The 20608-nt window shown below is 55.4% G+C and overlaps 1 protein-coding gene across 2 annotated transcripts in view; it reads right to left on the bottom strand.

Annotated features, from left to right (window-relative positions):
* The window catches only part of TBX4 (T-box transcription factor 4), a 31502-nt gene extending 11280 nt beyond the window's left edge, over window positions 1-20222 (bottom strand). For both annotated transcript variants that reach the window (XM_065909573.1, XM_065909574.1), the window contains exons 1-5: window positions 20040-20222; window positions 16022-16237; window positions 15154-15248; window positions 6640-6759; window positions 4889-5036 (exon numbers count right to left, since the gene is read on the bottom strand). In XM_065909573.1, coding sequence (XP_065765645.1) covers window positions 4889-5036; window positions 6640-6759; window positions 15154-15248; window positions 16022-16234 — 576 coding nt within the window. In that variant the 5' untranslated portion in view covers window positions 16235-16237; window positions 20040-20222. The remainder of the gene's footprint in view (window positions 1-4888; window positions 5037-6639; window positions 6760-15153; window positions 15249-16021; window positions 16238-20039) is intronic.
* Window positions 20223-20608: the final 386 nt, after the last annotated feature.

The following is a 20608-nucleotide window of genomic DNA, read 5'->3' as shown; positions in this document are numbered from 1 at the left end:
ACTCTTAAAAAGAAGACCAATGGGGAAGGACCGAGTCTGCCAGACACTAAAACCTATTATGATGTCTCAACCGTTAAAGCACTGGCGTAGGAACAGACACAGATTCAGGAGGGGATTTACTGTACAGAACCAGAGAGCGTCCTAAACCAGAGAGGGGAGAGGGCTAGTCAGTTATTGGTGTTGGGACCACTGGATAAATCTCTCTAGGAAAAAAAAAGTTGGATTCACACTTTGTATCAAATGCCAGAATAAACTGAAAAAGGGCCAATGGTTTAAAATGTAGTAATAAATCCATAAAATACTATAAGAAAACACAAGAAAAATCTCTTATAAGTAAGGAATGGATAGGGGCTTTCAATTACTCAAAATCCAGAACCCATAGAGAAAAGACCGACACATTCAATCAAAAACGTCTGTGGAGGATTACCACTATAGGCAAGACCAAAAGACAAGTGACAAACTGGGAAAACATATAAGCAACTCAACATCGCAGATGGGAGCTAAATCTTTCTAGCTTATAAAAGCTTCTAGAATGGATAGGTGATTTTTTTTTAAAAATCTAAGAATGAGAAAAGGATAAGGACAGTAGTTCACAGAAGAGGAGAGAGATATATATAAAAAGATGCTTATGCTTACTCATAATAAAGGAAAGAGAAACTGAAGCTAAAACTGACATCTGTGTTTCAGCCATGAGACTGGAAAAAATCCAAAACTTTTCTCTCCCACCATGTTCGTGAGGCCACAGTGATGGTGGGAAGACACATCTCTGCAACACCAATGAGGACAGGATGACAAACTGCAAATCCATATATCCCTCAAACAGGCACTTTATCACAAAGAGTACTTGGCTCAGGTATAAAGTGACATATGTACAAGCTTCATTGAAACAGCAGAGATAGGAAAACATCTAATTCCTTCAATAAGGACTGGCTACATGATTAACGGAACAATCACTGGATGAAATTCTACACAGCTGGGTAAAAGGAATGAGGCAGCTCTATATGAATGAAATGATCTCTGAGACACTGAGTTTACAAAGCAAGGTGCAAAGTGTTTACAACATGGTACCCTCTATGGCAAAAAGAAGGGCTCTGAGACTCTGTATTCTGCCTGCATATGCAAAAAGAAACACAGAAAAGAAATTAGTAACAGTTGGTGCCAGCGCTGGAAGAAGCTAGGTGGATGGGGAACCAGTGGAGGGAGATGTCTCACTGCAGACCTTTTTCATTTGTTCACTGATTGATGTTTCAATCATGTGAATGTATTTCCTATTTAAAAACAGATTTGACAAATAAGTATAAAGTTATAACTGTGGCAAGCACTCCAACGGAAAGGTGCTCTGAGAGCATATAATGGGGACCCCGAACTGTCTCCCTGAAGCCATGGCATTTGAGCTTGGATCTCAAGGCTTAGGAGTAACTGACGAGGCTAAGAGACCCGTGGCTGGAGGAGGAAACACACTGAGGGATACTGCCTGTGCCATTCTGTGGCCTGGGGAGCCCACATCCGCAGTCCGGGGCTAACTCAGCCTCTGCAAGGCTTAGACTGACTAAATGAGCAATCACAAGCTAACCTTTCTCCTCGGCAACGTGGGAGTCCAGAGACATAGGAGGTGGTGAGGATGGCCATCTACACACACACACACACACACACACACACACACACACACACACACATACACACCCCATGCAGCCATCCCCTCCCTGCCTCCAGATTAGGAGAAAAGTAGAACCCTCGTGCCAACCATCTCGACGTCCCACTGCAGGACGCAGGCCCCAGCCTAGCAAGGCTCTCCTCAACTGCCTGGAGCAGCTTCTCTTCCCATCCTGTGGTCACCTCGCACAGGACCCTGCTGGGGACACGGGGCAGTGAGCAGGAGGAGGGGTTGGCCGTGTCCTCTCACCCAGCAGAGCCACGGCTGTCAAGCTGACCTCCTGGTCCCAGGCCCCTGACCCTTTCCGCCCCTGCTGCCTGCTTATGCCCAGAACCGAAAGGTCACACCCTGACTCCACCTCTCAAGAGCAGAGGGCTTTCCTGGACTCAGAGCAAAAACCCACAGGAGTTTTCTAATCAGAAGTCAATCCTATCTTTTCTGAACACGTGGCCTGAGGGGCTCCTGGACTCTGGACCCTTCTCCTGGGTGGCTGGGTGGCACATGGGAGACAGCTGCTGATGTCTCTGAGATCCTGAGTGGGGAGTCCACTGTCCACCTGGCTGGAGAAAGTTCCCTGAGGTTTGGAAGCTTTTAGGAAAATTTGCAAAGTGTGGAGGCGAGCTATGTGGGAGGACTTGTCCAGGGCAAGTTCACAGCACAAGATGGTTTTTTCCCAGGTTTCTACACCGAGAAGCCAAGGAGGGTGACTTGGAGAGCTCACTGCTCCAGTTGGCACAGACCAAGGGGCAGAAAACCAAGGCTCAAATGGGCCACTTTGCCTTGATATGTCTAGGAAGTTAGCTCATCCTCCAAAGCCCTTCCCTGCAGGGCCAAAGGCTGCGCCCTCTCCAGTGATGCTCCAGATTGCTGAAGAGCTGACAGCTGGAGCCATGGGTACCGAAAGACAGGGGGAGAAGCCAAAGGAGCCTAGGCATCAGAAGGCAGGGGTCCATCTATGCTGTGTTACTCCCAGCTCCTGAGACAAGCGCCTTGTCTCCGTGAGCCCTGCCACCCCCACAGAGGGTGCAGTAACCAACAACCTGCACATGGCGATGGGGAGAAGGAAGATACTCCAATCCACACCCAACCCTCCGGGGAGGAAGCTGAGTTAGTACAGGGAATAGCCCCCCAGCCGAGGAGAGGAGGGCCCCAGGCTGGTGTGGCGAGTGTAGCCAGGGGCACCCCCAACATCACAAGCCCAACAAGCCAGCCCCACTGGCTGCTCAAGACCACTGCAAACCCTTTCAGGACCCCAGAGGAGCCACCAAAGAAGCAAGCCAGGGTGAGAGACCTATTGTTGGGCAACGAAGGCCAGGCCACACCCTCCTGCTTCCAAAAAAGCCCTGCTTTTCAACCACCTGACTCCCTCCCCTGGCCCTCTCTGCAGGCGTCTGGGGAGGTGGAAGGGTCCGCAGAGACATTCCTGCAGCTGGGAACCTTGAGATCGACCTGTGCGTCTAAAATTCTCGCCACAGCTTTGATCCCTGGGTATTTCTGATCACTCACCCAAGGATTCAGCTCCGACCCAGCTTTATCGACCTCAGTGTTTGGTCCCTGGGGTGTGAGTGTGTGTGTGTGAGTGCAGTTGTGGGCAGAGATGAGGCTCTCCACCTCCCACCATGAAGGCCCTCACTAATCTTTCGAGGTTGATCCCACAGCCTGGCCAAGCAGAGGAGGCCAGAGAGGAGCTGACCACGAGCAGTCTTGGCCAGAATGGCAGCCTCTTTGGCCCCTGGTCATAAAAGACCCTGTGATCTGAGAGGTGGGGGCTTGGCTGACCCTTCCCGTTGGTGGGCGGCCTGCTGTCGCTCCTGTGGGGGGCTGCACGGGCGCATGTCCCCGGGGCCCACATGGGTGTCTCTGTCACACACCCAACAGCATGTGCCTGCCCTGCGTGGGAAAACCCCATGCGGCTTGCAAAACAGACAAGTCAGGAGTTGATTATATTAACTAAGCATTCTCCTAATTGTTGGTTTATCGATTGCCGACGACTTGGAAAGAGAACTGAACAGACTCTGAGAAAATTAGAACCAAGAGCTGCTTGCCAGTTACACACCCATCAACCAGAAAAGACGCATTGCTGGCATTCTTCATAAGGAGCTATGATTCAGAGTGCTGATTTGCACACAGCCCCCCAGAAACAGAACTGAGGCATAAAAGAGGCACGTGCCTGCAAGCCCCCCACCCCTGTTTCCCCCACCACCTCCCACACAGATGTTTTGAGCGTGCAGCCAGGGCAACTGCATCCAGGAGCTCACGGCACCCACTCCATCAACACCCCACCCTGTGTCTCCAGGGTAACCACGCGTAACCTAGAGGGGCGAGGCTTGCTCCCTGGCAGATGATACCGGGTCCCCAGGCTTCTGTTTGCCACACGTATGAGCTAAAAATTTCCACATAAAGAACTTTTTGTGGGCCTGCCAGGGCCAGACTGGGGAAAGAATGAGCTTCAGCAGCCTGGACGGGGCGTCAGCAGCAGCATCCCTGGGGTTTCGGAGTCGCTCTAGTGAGAGCCAGGCCCCGGGCAAGGCCAGGAGCCAGTGCGAGGCCATCCTTTCCAGGGCAGGCGGCTGCGGGGCCAGGCGGGCGCCAGGGATGAGGCTCCTGAGCTCATCAGTGACTCTCAAGACACTCTCCTGGTCTCAGGCCCCAGCAAGGCCAGATTTGGGGAAACCGCAGCTGAGATTTGTGAGACGTGGGTCCATCTGAGTCGTCGTTGTCATCAAGGGTTACTTGCTCAGTCGTGTGTCCGACTCTTTGTGACCCCATGGGCTGTAGCCCACAGGCTCCTCTGTCCGTGGAATTCTCCAGGCAAGAATACCAGAGTGGGATTCTCCAGGGGATCTTCCCGACCCAGGGATCGAACCCGCATCTCCCACGTTGCAGGCAGATTCTTTACAACGGTAAAGGAAACCATCATAGTTGACACTCATTTAGAGCCTCTTAGGTGCCATGTGCCTCATGCATAATCTCATTTAATTTTCACCTGGTCATCCCCATGTTCTAGACAAGGAAACTAAAGCGCAAAAAGGCTAAGAAACTTGCCCCAAGTTACCCAGCCAGTAAGTGCCAGGGGAAGGATGCTTACTGTGGAACTCAGACCCTGTGCTCTGGCCCATAAACCCGCCTGGGACTGGGTCCCAAGAATGGATTCTCCAAATGAGCACCTCTGACCGCCCCACCTCCGACCCTGCCCCAGCACCCACACTCGAGGCCAGGCAGCCCCCTGCTTACATGGCCGAAGGGGTCCAGGTGGTTGTTCGTCAGCTTCAGCTTCTGGAAGGAGACCAGCTGCCGCATCCAGTGGGCCCCCGTGGCAGGAGAATCTGGGTGCACGTACAGCCGTCCCGGCATGGCCGGCTCAGCCTTCCCTGCCACCATCCTGCCAACAGAGCGTGGAGAAGCCGCGGCCGGTGATTGCCCTGCCGTCTCGGGGAGCCCAGACTTGCTGTCTCCCACCCCACAAGAGCAAATCCCCAGAGGCCTGAGAACCACATCACTGCTGCTGCCGACCGCACCGTCCATTTAGGGCTTTGGGGGTAAAAGAGGGGGCAGAGGAGAGGGCGCTGGGGAGGGACAGCCGTCCTGAACCTCCCATATCTCACTGCAGTAGAGAGAGAAAGGGAAATTGTAGAGAAATATGATGGTTTACTTGAAGGGGCTAAATCTCTTTAGGCACTTCTGTGTCTGGGTTGTATTTACACTTTTTGCATGTTAGAAATAACATTATTTGGGAAATGGCAACCCACTCCAGTACTCTTGCCTGGAAAATTCCATAGACGGAGAGGAGCATGGTAGGCTACAGTCCATGGGCTTGCAAAGAGTCAGACACAACTGAGCAACATCACTTCTCAGATGACAGAGACGATTTTTAAACTGGTTGCCCCCCAAACAATGGTGAGAAATGAACTGGTAGCTGTCCGTTCAGGGAGAATCTGCCCTGAGTGCTAATCCAGCCCAGGGAGAGAACAGAAAGGAGCTCCTGGCAGGACCCGGCCACCAAACCTGGCCTCCTGGGCTCAGGTTCTGCGACCTTACTACCCCACACAGCCGAGGTCACATGCTGGGCAGTGGATTCATTCATCCCTCCCTCTCTCTCCTCGGGAGCTGTCCTAGGGTCCGGGGACAGATGGGGAACATGAACGGGCCGGCCCAGGAAAAACCGCTTTCATTTACTGGGCCCCGGCTTGGTTTTGGCCTTTAACCTGCCTGCTCTCCTTGGATGGGGGACACGCAGCTTAAGAGGGAGGGTTCTAGGGTGGGTGTGGGGGTGGGAGGAACTGGGAGATTGGGGGTGACACCTATACCTTACTGATGCTATATGTAAAACAGATAATGAATGAGAACATACTGTATAGCACGGGGAACGCTACTGTCCTCTGTGACCTGAACGAGAAGGACATCCAAGAGGAGGGGCTAGATGTGTATACCTGGCCAGCTCACTTTACTCTACAGTGGAAACTAACAACATCGTAAAGCAGCCACACTCCAATAAAAATTACTTAAAAAAAAAACAAACACAAGAATAAAAAAAGAAGAAGCAAGTGGGTGGAGAGACAGGAGAGAGATTCACAGCCCAGGCTCTAAGTATGGACTATCAAGGCCCCCAAGGAAAATGGCTCCTACCTTCTGCAGTACCCCCACCTCCAGCACAGCCCTGTCGGAGCCTAAACCCGCCCAGCGCTGGGACTCACGCGTCACCCCACAGCCCAGTCACCCACCCTTGGGTGTCCACAGCCGTGGGGAGAGCGCAGACCCTTGAGATCCATCAGACACCCAAACACTGTGGCTCGTTGTCGCTCCAGCCCCCGCCCCATCCGCAGGAGATGTGCAGATTACCCTGTGGCCTCGGCAAGCCCGGTGCCCGAGCCTGCGGATCTGGCCAGTCACTGGGCCAAACTGGTGAATCCCCAGACCACACGGCAGGCGGGGGATGGGTGTGCATGAGTGGGAAGGCGGGTGACGTGAGGGTCCCAGGTTCTTACCATTTGTTGTCACAGAACTTGTAGCGGTGGTCATCCGCCGGGACGATGTCGATCAGCAGGATGTACTTGGTCTTGGGGTTCATGCCCGTGACTTTTACCTTGTAGCTGGGGAACATCCTCCTGGGGGAAGCCGAGGGGTGAGGCAGGGGCGGGGAGGGACGGCACAGAGCAGGCGGGGGATCGGAGGCCTTAGGAGGCACTGCCCCTTTAGCAAGAGCTCCTGGACCACTCGGAGCTTCCTGACCTTATGTAAATCGCTTCCCTCTCTTGCCAGCCCCTCCCACCTGCCCGACTAGGGAAGGGCTGCACAAACCGCTCCCTCTGAGCCCCTGCAGTCTGTGGCTGTGAGCACAGAGGCCCTGCTCAGGACTTCAGCACCAACCAGGCTGCCTTCATCTCCCTCCCGTCTGTCATCCATACACAACGGAAGTTCCAGGGGGTCATTCCAGGGGAGCAGAGCAGAAGACCTGGGAATCCCTGTTCAGCTTCCTCCACGGTCCACGAGATACCCACTCTGGGTCATGTCTCTACGGAAACCCCCAGCCTCAAACCAGCTTGCGGGAGAGTGCTGCGGGGGTCTCTGGATGCCTGCCGTGTGTGGAGCAGAGGTGTTTATCCCTGTGAACGCCTTGTCTGGGCCTGTGCACACTAACTGGGTGTCAGGGAAGGGTAGTCCAGGAAACGAGAAGAGCACGGATTCTAGAACCACCCTGCCGTGGTCCACAGCCTAGCCCCGCCACTGACAAGCCACGATGCCTTGGGTAACTTGCTTGGATGCTTTTATGCCTTGGTTTCCCAATATCTAAAGTAGTGCAAGAAAGTGAAAGCGTTCGTCATTCAGTTGTGTCCGACTTTGTTACCGCGTGGATTTTAGCCCACCGGGCTCCTTCGTTATTGGAGTTCTCCAGGCAAGAATACCGGAGTGGGTTGCTGTTTCCTTCTCCACTCCAATGTGAAGACATTATCAATACACCCATGTCATAGGTGGCTGGGTGGACTGAACGAGTTCACTTTTGGCTCTTACCACTGACCCTCACTGCTCTTCCTCTGTAGACCAAGCGGTATGACCTACCTCCATGAAAACAGACTCATCAGAAAAAGTCTTCCAGTTCCTGCAGCTCATGCTGAAACTGTCCAGGACCCCGAGGCTCAGGGAACGTTTTGGAGAGGAACACTACCTCGGACCCCTCAGCGCACCCCCAACAACATGTACACATACCTGCGGGGTATCGCCCCGGTCCCCAGGTCCCTGACCCTGGGCTTCCCCAGAGGGCAACTTCCTCATGGTCCTCATCAGACCCTCGCACCGCTTCCTAGCTGACTGTTTACAAAGATGTCCCCGAGAGAGGCAGGATTCACATCCAACTGAACAAACTGAGGCAGCTGGGACCCAGGTCCCCCGAGCCGGTAGAGTGCCCACGCGGTCCACTCTGGGAAAGCCATCAGGGCACCTCTGGCCCTCACGAAGCCAAGAGGCAGCACAGGGACCCTCCAGAGAAGCTGTGGGAAGCGCCTCACGAACAGATGACCAGAGGCTCCCATTGTGTCAACATGGGACCGGCTTACCTCGACAGGGCAGGGCTTCCAGAAGGGATCCAGGCTCCCCGCAAGCCCGCAGACCCTACAGCAAGCCCAGGCCCCTGAGGCGGAGGGTGCCCTGGCCTCTGCACCCTCCCTGGCTGAAGGAGGGGCCCTTGAGAGCCTTGCCAGGGGCCTGGGGTGCGGGGGCCGCGCGACCCTGTGTGCGCCCGCGCACATGTGTTTGCGGACCCGTTGGAGTGCGCATGCGTGCATGTGTGCGTGCCTGGAGGGAGGAGGGACGTTCTCGCTGCAAGTCTAGGGACTTATAAACCGTGTGGAAGAATTTGTCTCAGATGTCAACTGAAAGCATTTTCGAATATCCACCCCACCCCCTCTCCAGGAATGGGCGGAGCGAGAGGACTCAGGGACCCAACCCTGCTTCCTGCTTACCAACCCCTTGCCCAACGCTGGGGGCGCAGCTGGCGCCTGCACCCGCCTAGTTCCTGCCCCGGCCTCGACCCGGTGGGCCTGAGGGTGAAGTGGAGGGAGGGAGGCGGCACTTGCCTCGGCGCCCCCACCCTCCCTGAGGGAAGGCCAAGAATCCCGTCCCCTGCCGGCTACCATTTTGCAACGGCTACAGAAACAGCCACAAAATGGGGGCAGCCCTGGCTGGACTTGGGACTCTCCTGGCATCCAGGCCCTGTACTTAGCCTGTTTCTCCTATCATCACTACAGGTGGCAACAGCAGAGGACAGACGCGGCTTCCCTCCCCGCCCCCAGCCGCCGGCCCCCAGCCCCCCGCCCCGAGCCAGTGACCACAAAGGGGGCGGATAAGATGGCTTGCTGCCACTGTCAAAGTCTTTATAATCTAGGTTGCAGGGGAGGGGGGTACTAGATCCTATTTTTCCCCTTCCACTCCCTACCACACTTTTTAAAAAGATTTTCTTGATGTCTTTATTGAATTTGCTACAATATTGCTTCTGTTTTATGTTGTGGTTTTTTGGCCCCAAGGCATGTGGAATGCCAGCTCCCCGACTAGGGATCAAACCCATACCCTCTGCATCAGAACGCGAAGTCGTCACCACTGGACCGGCAGGGAAGTCCCTCCCTACTGCAGCTCATCTCAGCAGCTCAGGAGTCCAGGCTGACATGACTGGTGCTTTCAGGAGGCAGGTGAGGAGCCTGTGCTCAGCCTCTCAAGGCCCCGGCCGCTGTCCTGTGATTTGGCCTCGCCTGGAAGCTGGGCGTGCACCGGATTCCCAGTTGATAACAGCCTTCAGGAGGTTCTGAGGGAGTTGGCACAGGGCAGGAAGGTGTCTCCTAGCCTCTGCCTCCCTTTCCCCGCTTCCCAGGGCAGCAGCCTCGGAAGTCAGAAGGGAGGATGAGCTCAGTGGTCTCAGGGCGGATTCAAAGGTCCTCTGCCCCAGGATGACTGCTCAGCAGGCCCAGGCTCAGTGAGCACCCCTGCCTTCGGGGAAACAGCTATCTTCATCCCTCTGAGGGTCCGGTGCAGTGGCTCTTTCTGGACCACGGAGGAGGCAGGCACTGGGGACCCTGGGCCCCCTCATCTCCCCACCCAAGGGGCTCCAGAAGGATAAAGGGCCTCTGTGCCCGAAAGATGAAGGCAGAAGGTGAGGCACACCAGCCAGCCAGCCTCCTGCCACAGCTGACCGCATCTGCCCCTGGGTTCCAGAGGGGCTGAACTTGGAACCCAGAGGCCGGGCGTGGGAGTGTGCCCCAGGAGGGCAGGACTCGGGCCACAGGGGCCCGGCGGGCCTGGGAGCTGTGACTTGCCCTGGGCTCACCCTGCACTGTACAGGTCCTCTCTGTTGCAACAGATGATAGCACAGATGAAACCGTCTGAACTGCTTCTGTGATTTAGGATGGAAAAAAGATACCTGAAAACCAACCCCTTTGGGGGCGGAGGAGTGAACACACAGGGAGGGGAGACGTGACTCTCCACAGACCGTGTGGCGCTCAGCCCTGGCACCCGGCTGGCAGGGAAGCCCTGTACCCAGAGGCGTGCCCCGCGAGCCTTCTGTCCTGCCTGCTCCCCGCGCCCCTCTGCGCCCCTTGCACGCGCACCGCGGGCCTCCTCTCCGCGGCCTGGCGCCCCCTCCCGGCTCTGGGTCTCCGCCCCCTCGGGGCACTCTGGGGACCTCGCGGAAACTGCTCCGCCAGGGGATAAACAAGCCGCCTGTCCTGCCAGGCCGTGAGGAGATGAAAGCCTGGAGGTTTCTCCTCTGATCATGAAACAGGCTCTGGAAGGGTGCGGGCCTGGAGCCTTATCTACCATACTCGGAAATGGTTTTAGAATGAACTGCTAAAACAAGCTTCCTTGGACGTTTCTCGGTGTTGGAGGCTTTCGGGGTGCGGGGCGAGGGTCTGGGGCATTTGGATTTTGGCACTGAACCAGTAAATACGAACGATGCTGAGAGAAGGGCCAACAAGCTTCATCTGGGCTCAGGGAGCTGCGGGGTTCCCCGGGCCTGGCCCAAGGGGGTGGTGGCCAGATTCAAGGTGCTGACCTGTTCCCTCCCCATCAATCCTGCAAGGAGCTGGGGTAGCAGGGAAGAGAGGACCTGGGGGATTGGCCAGATTCTCTCCATTCAGCAGGGACCCCAAACTCCAAGGCCACTGCAGTCCCAGCTTCCTGGGGCTCAGGAACCCCAGGAGCAACTATGTGTGCTTCCCTGAAAGTGTAGGTGCAAAATCAAATCCAAGGGGTGAGAAACCTGGAGAGGGCTTTTGAGGTGGGGAGAAGTGGTGACTGGGAGGGCAGGCGAGGGATTCTGGGGGTCAGTAATGTTCTGCTTCTCTATCTGGGTGGTGGCAACACTGGTGTGTTCAGTTTGTAAAAGTCCATAGGGCTGTACAATTAAGACTTGTTCACTTTTCTGCAGGAATGTTCCACTTCAATAAAATTGACATTAAAAATTATATATGTGTGTATATATCATAAAGATGTGTACACACACATACAGAGGCCAGGGTTTGAAAGGAAAGGGCTTTAGGAAAAGGGTAGGGGGTCCACAGAAAACCCCATCCATTTTCTATCCCTAGTGTCTGAAGGTCTTAAAGAAGAATTCTGGGTGTGTTGGGAATAGGCTGGGGCCCAGCAACTAAGGCTGAGCTTGGGGGCGGGAGGTAGGGGGTGCCATCTAATACTGAGACCAAAGCTTTTGTAGCCAAATGATTTCTGAGAGCAATGGACAGAGCAATGTAATTTATTTCCACTTTGCACACACACACACACACTCGCACACACATGCACAGAGTTTTCTACTTCACTCAAAGCATTTTTCAGAAATATTTTCCCTAAGATGGGGGCAGGAAAGAGGGTGTGTGGAATGGATGCTGTTTTGGAAGACCAGTTGGTTTTCTGAGAGTTTTTTTTTTTTTGAAGACACTTCCTTCTGATAGACTTTTGCTTTCAGAAAATACTTTAGAAAGAGATCAAAGCACTCTCTCCCCAACCCACTTTCCCAGTGTCTTCAACCCTTACTTCTCTTATCACCCACGCCACTGGGCTCTGACGCTCTGTATACAGAGCGAGGGCAATTGGCTTTGAAGCCCCGGATTAAGCCGGGCCAAATCCTTGCCTCAGAATAACAAACAATACAGGTTCAACAGGAGTTCTCATCAGTAGTTCATTTTTCAAACACAAATTCACTGTCACTAACACAAGCAACAGTGAACTCAACAGGCTATGAAGGCTGATAGTGGAGATTTATCTGGTGGCAAAACCATGACCTAGGAGTACAGCAGTCAGACGGTTAGGAAATTTTCATATTGGGGAGGTTTTTATTTAAATTTTGTGGAGCTCACTTTTATCTGTGTTTGGGAGAAAAGGCAGTTTCTCACATGGATCAAGTTTGGCAGAGATGTGAGGTGGCAGAGAGGGCTCTGCTGTCTGCAACTAAGGGCATAAACTCTCTGGGTGCAGCCTTCTGAGAGGCACAGAGACTGCTTAGAGAACGCTCTGGCCCCATTTGACACTCGACATCAGCGCTTCCTGAGCATTCAGAAATCTGATGTCTTGAACTGTGGCTGGCATGTTATTCACCCACTCGCGTTGTCGGAGAACTTAAAGTCACTGTCTGATGAAGGAGACCCTGTTTCCCTTTGACCGTCAGCACTTTGAGGGCTGAAGGCAAGAGGCTCCTAACTAAGGACTCACACTGGCTTGAGAACATTCAGGCTCCTTTTCTCCAGTCCCCCTCCTCCAACCAGACAGCAGTTGTGGCCCTAGCCAGCCAGGGTCTCTAGGGCAGCGCAAGAACTCCACCTTGAGCAGACCCCCATAAACAAACAATCAAGCGGATTTCTCAAAGTTGGGGTTTCGTTCGGGGGGTGGGGCATCACTTCTTGGCTTGTGTAGAACCTGGTAACTGCCTAACTCTGCTTCTATGGGCAAGCGCCAAATGCCTCCCCTTTTCAGGGGTCGTGTTTATGTTCTCTTGGTTCTCCTCCAGCTCAGGCAGTCTAGGACTCTGTGATTAAAGGTTCAGGAGAAACATCTAGGCCATCTGCTGAGAAACAGAAGTGTCCCAGGAAGGCCGATGGTAGACAGCACAAAGAAGAATACAGGGAGAGGCACGGGACAGGATGCGGAGGAGCCATGAGCCTGAGCAAAGCAAGCTGCCTTCCAAGGCTGCCTTGGGCAGGAGGGAGGCAGGGGGGAGGAGGGGGACACAGGGGTCAGAGCGGTGAAAGTGGCCTCTGAAGTCAGTGGGCAGCTAGGCAGGGGGTTCTGTGAGAACTGTGCTGGCAGGGGATGAGGCTAGTGACTTTCCTAAGCACTAGGCTGGTGCAATGAAAACTTTCTGCCAGAGAAATGAAAGACTGCGATGGATCCTTAATTGGCCAACATCATCACGACCATTTAAAAATTATTGTCATCATTCCCTGAGGTCCATCTCTAAGCCTCCATTAGGATCAGGCACAAATATCTGCCTGAAGCCAGTCACCTCTGGAAATGTGGGGGGGGGGGTGGGTGTTGGAAGAGGGAGGGAGGAGGCCCCATGCAGGTGCAGGAAACCCCACTGAGGAGAATCACAAATGCCTTTTGTTTAAAAAGGCAGGGGCCAGGCATGCCCAAAGAACATGCCGGCCATTCATTTTCAAGAGACAGGGTTATTTCTGCAGCCTAAAAATGGAAGTTCTGGATCTTTCTCTTCTTTCCTTCTCTACATCCCAGCAGTAACAAGAAATAGCCACCTCCCCCATTCACACCTATAATTCACTTAGCAATTTACCAAGCACTGCTCACAACATCCCTGGTTTGAGTCTCAGAGTAACTGAAAAAGAAAGAATGGCAGGTAGGTCTATAGTCGCCACCCTGTTTGAACAAATACCTCTGAGCCTCAGGAAATTTGGGGACTATCCCAAGTGCACACAGCTAGGAAAAGGCAGGGCTCCTGCATGACACCTGGCCCCCACTGTCCTCAATGAGTGCTCCATGCGGCAGCCCCCTCACCATGTCGCCCAATATACCTTCCCTCCCCGTTCCCAAGTGCAGCAAACTCAAGCCCTGACATCTTGTTCCGTCCCCCGATAAACAGAAGCCCTGGATGGCCATGCCACCACCCTTACTTGGGCAAGAGGGCAGGGAAGTGCCCAGACCCCCATCCCCAGCAAAACAGAAGACAATTTGCAAGGCCTGTCAGTGGGCAGACTGGAAGGACCCAGCATGCCTACTCTGTGTATAACAAACCACCAGCTTTTTATGTCTTTTGACGCATCATTCCCTAAGCGGTTCGGCGGAAGTTCTCTAAAAAGGAGAGGAAAAACGCTGAGTACATGCGGGACATTTCTCTAATGGTGATGAACGGTATTCGCTAGCATTTACCGTGTGCTTACATGTGCCAGGAGCCGTGCTAGGGCTTTACACGCAACTGTACAAAGACCTATTAGTTTACAGATGGAGATGAGGAGAGAGCAGAGACCCTAAAATACCTGGCCGGAGGGTTGCATAGATGGAAGGAGGTGAGCGGAACCGGAAGCCCCAAGTCCGACTCCGCGTTCCTGGCGCCTGATGCTTCACCATCTTATTCCTCAGAAAACTCAACCAGGGGCCCACGGCCAGACAAAGGGACATTTTCACACCTAAACTGTACCCCGGGGACCATAATCGAGTGTGAGTCGGTGGGGGACGCAGGGTAGGGGCAGGGACTCCTGAACCTGAACTTTCTCGAGGGTCGGTCTGCGGCAAGCCCCCTTCACCTGATAACCGCCCTCCTCGCGGTTCCAGCCCCACCCGGGCCGCGCCACCCCAGCGAATGTCTCCAGCCTGCCCGGGTCCGCAGCTTCCTCCGCTCTCTCTCTCCTCCCGGGTCTCTCCCACAGACACCAGCGCATTTTAAAGATGTTTCCACTTTATAAATCATCCCTCTCTGGCAGCCACCCGAGGACTGCTCCCCGAACAACACACACACAAACACAGGGCCGAAAGGTGCCTTCTCCTTGGCTGAAGGCGATCGGCAACGGCGGAGCGGCTCCCATGAGATGAGAGCCTTGGGGTTCACGCTGCCCACCCCCCACCCCACAAAATTTAGGGAAATAGGAAAACATGGTCCAGTCCCCTTCCTCCACCTGTGGAGGGGCATCTCCGAGTCCCCAGTCAATGCAACCCTGAGCAACCGGCAGGTTCCCAAAAGGAGGCGGACAAAGCAGCACCCCCACCCCCTCGCCCCCAGGGGCCAGAAGTTCTGGAGCTGGGACCTCCGGCGGCGCGACCCGAATTTGCATTTCATTTGCATAACACTGCCCCGCCCCTGCCTCCGGTCCCCGCTGCTCCCCGGCGGCGCAGCTCCCTACCGGCTGCCCGCGGCCGGTTCGGAAGCTCTGACAGACCAGGAGCTGGGGCCTGAACGGCGGAGGAGGCTGGGTGGTTGTCCCCTGGGCTGAAGATCGAGGGGGCTGCTAAGAGGGCTCCTGGGGATCCCCACTGCCCCCGTCTGTCACCCACCCCGAAGGAAAACCAGCGCTGACCTGCCGGCCTTGGTGATGATCATCTCGGTGCCCGCCTCGTGGAACTTCTTCCACAGCTCCTTCTCATGCAGGCCCACCTTGATGTTCTCGATGGTCTAGGGAGGGCAGGGAGGGACTCGTGTCGGCCTGGCCCATGGCTACACGCGCAGCGCTCAGAAAGGGGGACACAGGCCCAAGGGGCCAAGCAGGACACTGCCAACCCCGCGAGGAGCGCAGGCTCCTGGAGTCCTGGCAGATTTCGTTTCACAAAATGGTTCTGTACCATGGGTGGATTTTTTAAAATGTAAATGTAACCAGTGAATGTAATCAGTGAATCTCCCTCCTTCTTCGGAGCTGCATACAGACGGGCCCACAGAGGACACGTAAACCGACCTTGCACTCCTACACAAACATAAACACTCTACCCCACACGGCCACAGACTTGCGGGCAGACACACCGACCCCGGAGAGGCACCCCTGCCCCCGGCCGACAGCGCGCACCCGCAGACGCGGCCTGCAGACCCGCACAGGCAGAGGGCGCGCACAGGGTCACGGCGACGTCCGTCCCCTCGGCCCCCGGAGCTGGACGGATTCCCGCAGTGACCAGGGGCCACTCTCTCCGCCTGGTCCCAAGGCTTTCGCCTCTCGTCCTCTAGAGGTCGAGGCGCGGGGCCCTTTTCCCGGGCTCGCTGCGCCGCGGGGTCCCCCCGGTCGCCTGTCCCAGAGCAGCCTCGAGGGCGCAACGTGGAGGAAGGACGAAAGGCAGAGATGGCGCCCTGCCCGGGGGAGTGCGACAGTCCTGCCCGCAGTGGGGTGGGTTGGACAGACGCTGGCGGCCCTGCAGACAGATCGACGCCCGACCTCCACCCGACGGCCGGCCGGGCCCTACCTGCTCAGAGGCGGTGGCGGCAGTGGCGACGGCGACGTCGGCGCCGGGGCCCGGGGGGCTGGCGAGCGCGGCTCCGCTGAGGCCTGGCGCGGCCAGCGCGGGCTCCGGGGCGTTGGCAGCGTTGGCGGCGCTGGCGGCGCTGGCCTCGCCGAGCGCGGCTCCCGGGGCCCGGAAGGCCTCCTCGCTCTCCGACAGGCCCTTATCCTGCAGCATCTCCTGTGGGCACAGCACACACGAGTCACATGCCCCGGTCCAACTCGCCTGGGACCCCGCAGCCCTCTGGAGCTTGGCCGTGGGGGGGGCTTCGGCCCCGGCGCACGTGGACCCCGCCCCTTCCTGAGCTGGAGGAGGGAGAATACGCGAGGGCAGGACCCTTTCCTTCTCCCTCCGGGTCTGGACCTGTGAGGGTTTGTGCGCGGTTCAAGGTCCTGCCTGCCCCTGGGTGTGGGGCTGTGCGTTGAGTAGGTCTGGGGGAAGGACCGCCCTCTCGGCATGGCCCCAGCTGCACCCCAGTCCCTCCTCCCGTTGGACTCCAATGGAGCCTGAAGCCTGGTTCTTTTTCGACTGATCCTTCATTACTGGGGTCCAGGCTACCTCTTGGCCCAGGGCAGCCAGGACCATTTCTGAGTCGGAGGAGAGGAGAATCAGGCCAGGAGGGTAGGGCCCAGGTTCCTGGGCTCCACACCAGCAGATAGGGCTTCCCAGTTGACCAGCCTCTCAGGCCCTGGCTCACTCCCCTTCTCTAACCCACTCAGAGAGCAGAGCCAGGTAGATGATTCCTGAACCTAAGGGTTTCCCTCCTGCATGGTCCCGCTCCCCTCACCACCTGTGCAGCACCCATGCATGCACACACATACACCCAGACGCAGCTGGCAAGTCACCCAAGGAGCCACATTTTCCTAGGGTCGCTCTGATTCAGGCCCTGAACTCAGCCAGGGGCACTCCAGCCTTGCCCTCACGTGCACACTGGCTGGCTCAGTCACTCACATTTTTAGTTACAAAGGGCTCTGCTTTGGGGAAAGGACCCAGACCCCTCCCAGCTAAGGACCAGGCCAGCTGGGTGGGCCCAGTTCACCAGCACAGCCTAGTCCTGCCCCTTCCTCAGGCGACTAGGACTATTCACCCTCTTGCTTCTGAGCCTGCTCCCTTCTGGAAGCCGGTCCCTGGATGTCAGGATGAGAGCCCAGCCTGCAAGGATCTGCCTGTCCTGCCTCCATCGTGGGTGCAACCCTGCATTATCTCTGCTTCTCCTTTCTACCTCCTAGCTCTTCTCCATCTGGATCTGGGCAAGCTCTAGGGAGGCTTTCTAAATGTCCAGCTGCCTCTTTTGTGACCAAATGTTCCCCCTTTCTTTTCCTACCTTCTTTCTGTCCTTCCCAGGATCTCTCTGGGCATTCTACGGCCCAGGCCTCTCATCCACTGGCCTCCCCATCCCAGGCCTAGACATGGGCTCCCAGGGCCTCACAAAGTAAACAAGCCAAGTGCAACCGAGGAGATAAAAAGGGGCCAGGGCCAGTTGGGGCTGGGAAAAGCCCATAAAGATAAGGCTGACAGCCCTGCGGGTCCTTGAGCCACAGGCACGGAGGAGGCGGGCTCGCGGGGCATAACCAACGCCAGCACGATCCTTGGGCCACAGGCGGGTTCCAGGACCGAGCCTGGAAACCCAGGAGACCCCACGCAAGGGGAAACCGCACAACCACAAGGAGGGTGGTTATGCGCTCTGGCCCAAGGCGTTGGTTCCGATTATATCTGGGGTCAGCCTGGATGGGCCTCGGGGTCGGCTGGTCCAACTGTGGCGGCCGGCGGAGCCGGGAGGGGCCGCCCAGTGCGATGCTCTCCGGGCCGCTAGGTCCCCTGCGCGGCACTTGTCACGCGACGCCCCGCGACTTGCGCCGCGCTCTGGGTCCTGCCCCGTGCGGAGCACATCCGCGGCCCGCGGTCACTGAGCTCCAGTCCCGACGAGCGGCGAGTGCTGCGCGGGGCTCTGCCTCCCCAACTCGAGGTTCGCCTCTTCCCTGTCTCTCAGCCACGCAGCCACATCCCGACATCCCGACGATTCGCCTTCCCTGGAGCTCCCGCTCGTTTCCTTGTCTTCCCGCCCGGCACGAGCAGTCCCGAGGTCCGGTCCGCTCGGACCCCGAGCCCCGGCGCGCTGGGACGCCGGTACCAGCAGGTCCGGCACCAGCCGAGGGCCGCGGCCGGCGCTCGCCCTGCTCCTAGAGCCCTCGGCGAGCGCGGCCGGCCGGCTCCGCGCCCCGTGCCCTCGGGTCCGTCACTTTCAGCTGTCTCGTTCTCTAAGAAGGATAGCATTTTTCTTTCCATTTCTAGATTACTGGTGATACTTTTCTTGTGCCGGGGGAATTGTTAATAGTTTATACTATTTTAAGCATTTTAATTATCTTTATTATCAGAGTAGTATTCTGGCCAGTTCAATAACATTAAAACTATCCTATCACATACAAGTTATTAGTGCTTTTTATTTTTAATATTGTATGGTTAAAGTACTGGTTTGATTTGTTAATTCGTCATTATCAGATATGTTGTTATGGCTTTCCTGTCACATCATCCTAGGGCCTCCTGGCATGTTAGTAATTCTATTAGTATTCTACTAATACCTAGGCAATCATTAAATACAGTCTTCCAGTAGGTCATGTTAATCTATCATCATTTTTACTCTGTATCCCTAAAATGTTTCCGTGGCTGGTTCCTCAGCCTCTGTTCTTGGTCAGTTTCGATAATTTATTTACCATAACATAATATTATTGTTCTCAATATTCACATTAATTTTCTTCACAGTCATATAATACTTTTTGTTATTTTACCGTTATTTGTTTTGTTAGGATTGTTCATAATACTCCAGGTATTCTTCATCACATCGTTGCAATATCTCATTACTTTGTCATTATTTGTAATGTTATGGATCTTAATTCACTAGTTATTTTTCATCACATCATTACTTCTTGTTACTTTGTCATAATTTGTCATATTGCTGTAGCTCTTAATACTCTGATTATTTTTCATCACATTGGTACACTACTTCTTATTACTCTATCATTATTTATAATGTTGTTGGGACTATTAAAATCTTGGTCATAAATTGTCATATTACTCCAGCAATTCTTGTTGCTGTCTATTTATAGTACTATTGCTCTTAAGATTTTGGTTAACATTTATTTTAATAATTCACTATAGTATCAATAATAAATTATAGTATTCTGTCAATACTAATATTAGTATTTCCTTTATTAGTATTTTCATTGTTCACCTTTTTCCTACGGTTTTATCATTTTGACACTATTGCTCTTTCTTATTCTATTGCTATTGATTTTAACATGCTTCTCACATTCTTCTATCACTTTGTCTATGATTCTTTCAAATTTGGGGTTACAGTTTTCACTTCGTTTTGAGAATGACTATTATTTTATTGTTGTTTTAAAGTCCCGAGTACTCTATTAGTTATGCCGTTTAGCCCTGCTTTTTGGGTAATGGCTTATATTTTGGTAATTCTTGATCATGGATCATTATTTATATATGATGCTCCTTGCTTTAATTTTGACGACCCTGTTGCATCAAAGGCTCTAAAGTCCAGTGTTCTCATCACACACATTTCCACATCGATATTCGCCAAGTACCGGGCCCTCATCCTTGGCCTTCCTTCTTCTGCAAAGATCAATTTCAAGACCACCGCTCTGCTTGTCTCATCCTAACCTTGTTCCTTTGGCGCTGGCACTGTCCTCCCTATGCTCTTGGGTTCTTGGACCCAATTCGCCCGGCTGCTCGGAGGAGAGGAGGTTTTGAGCCACGACCGCTGGGAGTCGGGCCGAGGCGGCAGCCAGATCGGAAAACACTTCGAGCCGCCCTCTTGCCTCCTTGACCGCCCCCGAGGTTCTTACCCCGGTCCCGTTACTCGTCCCCTTTCCAGCTCATCCTCCTCCACCTTGCAGCCTCACCCTGATTTCGGGTGGCCCCTGTCCCGCACGCCCTGCTCACCCCCACCCACGCTGGGACCCTCACTCACCCTAACTGCTCTGCCGCAAGCGCTGGTGCCCGCGGCCCGAGGTCCACTGCAAGCCCGGGTCCGAGGAGCCCGGGTCAGCCAGGACTCCGACTCGGGGCCGCTGGGTCAGGGTCCCGCTGCCCGCCGCGCCCTCGGGGCCGGACGCATCCCGGTTCTGGAGCGGGCCCTTGATCTCCGAGGCTGCACTTCGGGGCCTCAGCTCCCTCCCCTCCTCCCTCCCTCCCTCCGGGGCCGCCCCCCTCCCCGCGCTGACGTCGCCGCTGTCAATCAGTCCGCGCCCGCCGCCCCCCGGGGAGGGGGCTCCGGGGTCTCTGGGCTCCGCGGCCCCGGGACCCCGAGCTTCGAGCGGGCTGCCGGCTCCCCCAGCGCGCGGCCCGCTGCCCTCTCCGCGGCCCTCGGGCCCCGCCGGCCGGCCCGGGCGGGGTTGGGAGCCCCGCATGGTTTAGATTAGAGGGGGCAGGAAGAGAGGGCGAGCGGCTCCGCCGCACGGCTCCCACCCGAGGCTCGACAACCGGGACGGCTGGCCGGCCCGGAGCGGCGGTGCGGCCCGCATCCCGGGACGCCGCACC

This window comes from Muntiacus reevesi, chromosome 18 (genome assembly GCF_963930625.1).
Source record: "Muntiacus reevesi chromosome 18, mMunRee1.1, whole genome shotgun sequence".
NCBI lineage: Eukaryota > Metazoa > Chordata > Mammalia > Artiodactyla > Cervidae > Muntiacus > Muntiacus reevesi.
Note: the sequence above shows the minus strand (reverse complement) of the source record. Positions and strands in the feature narration are given on the sequence as shown.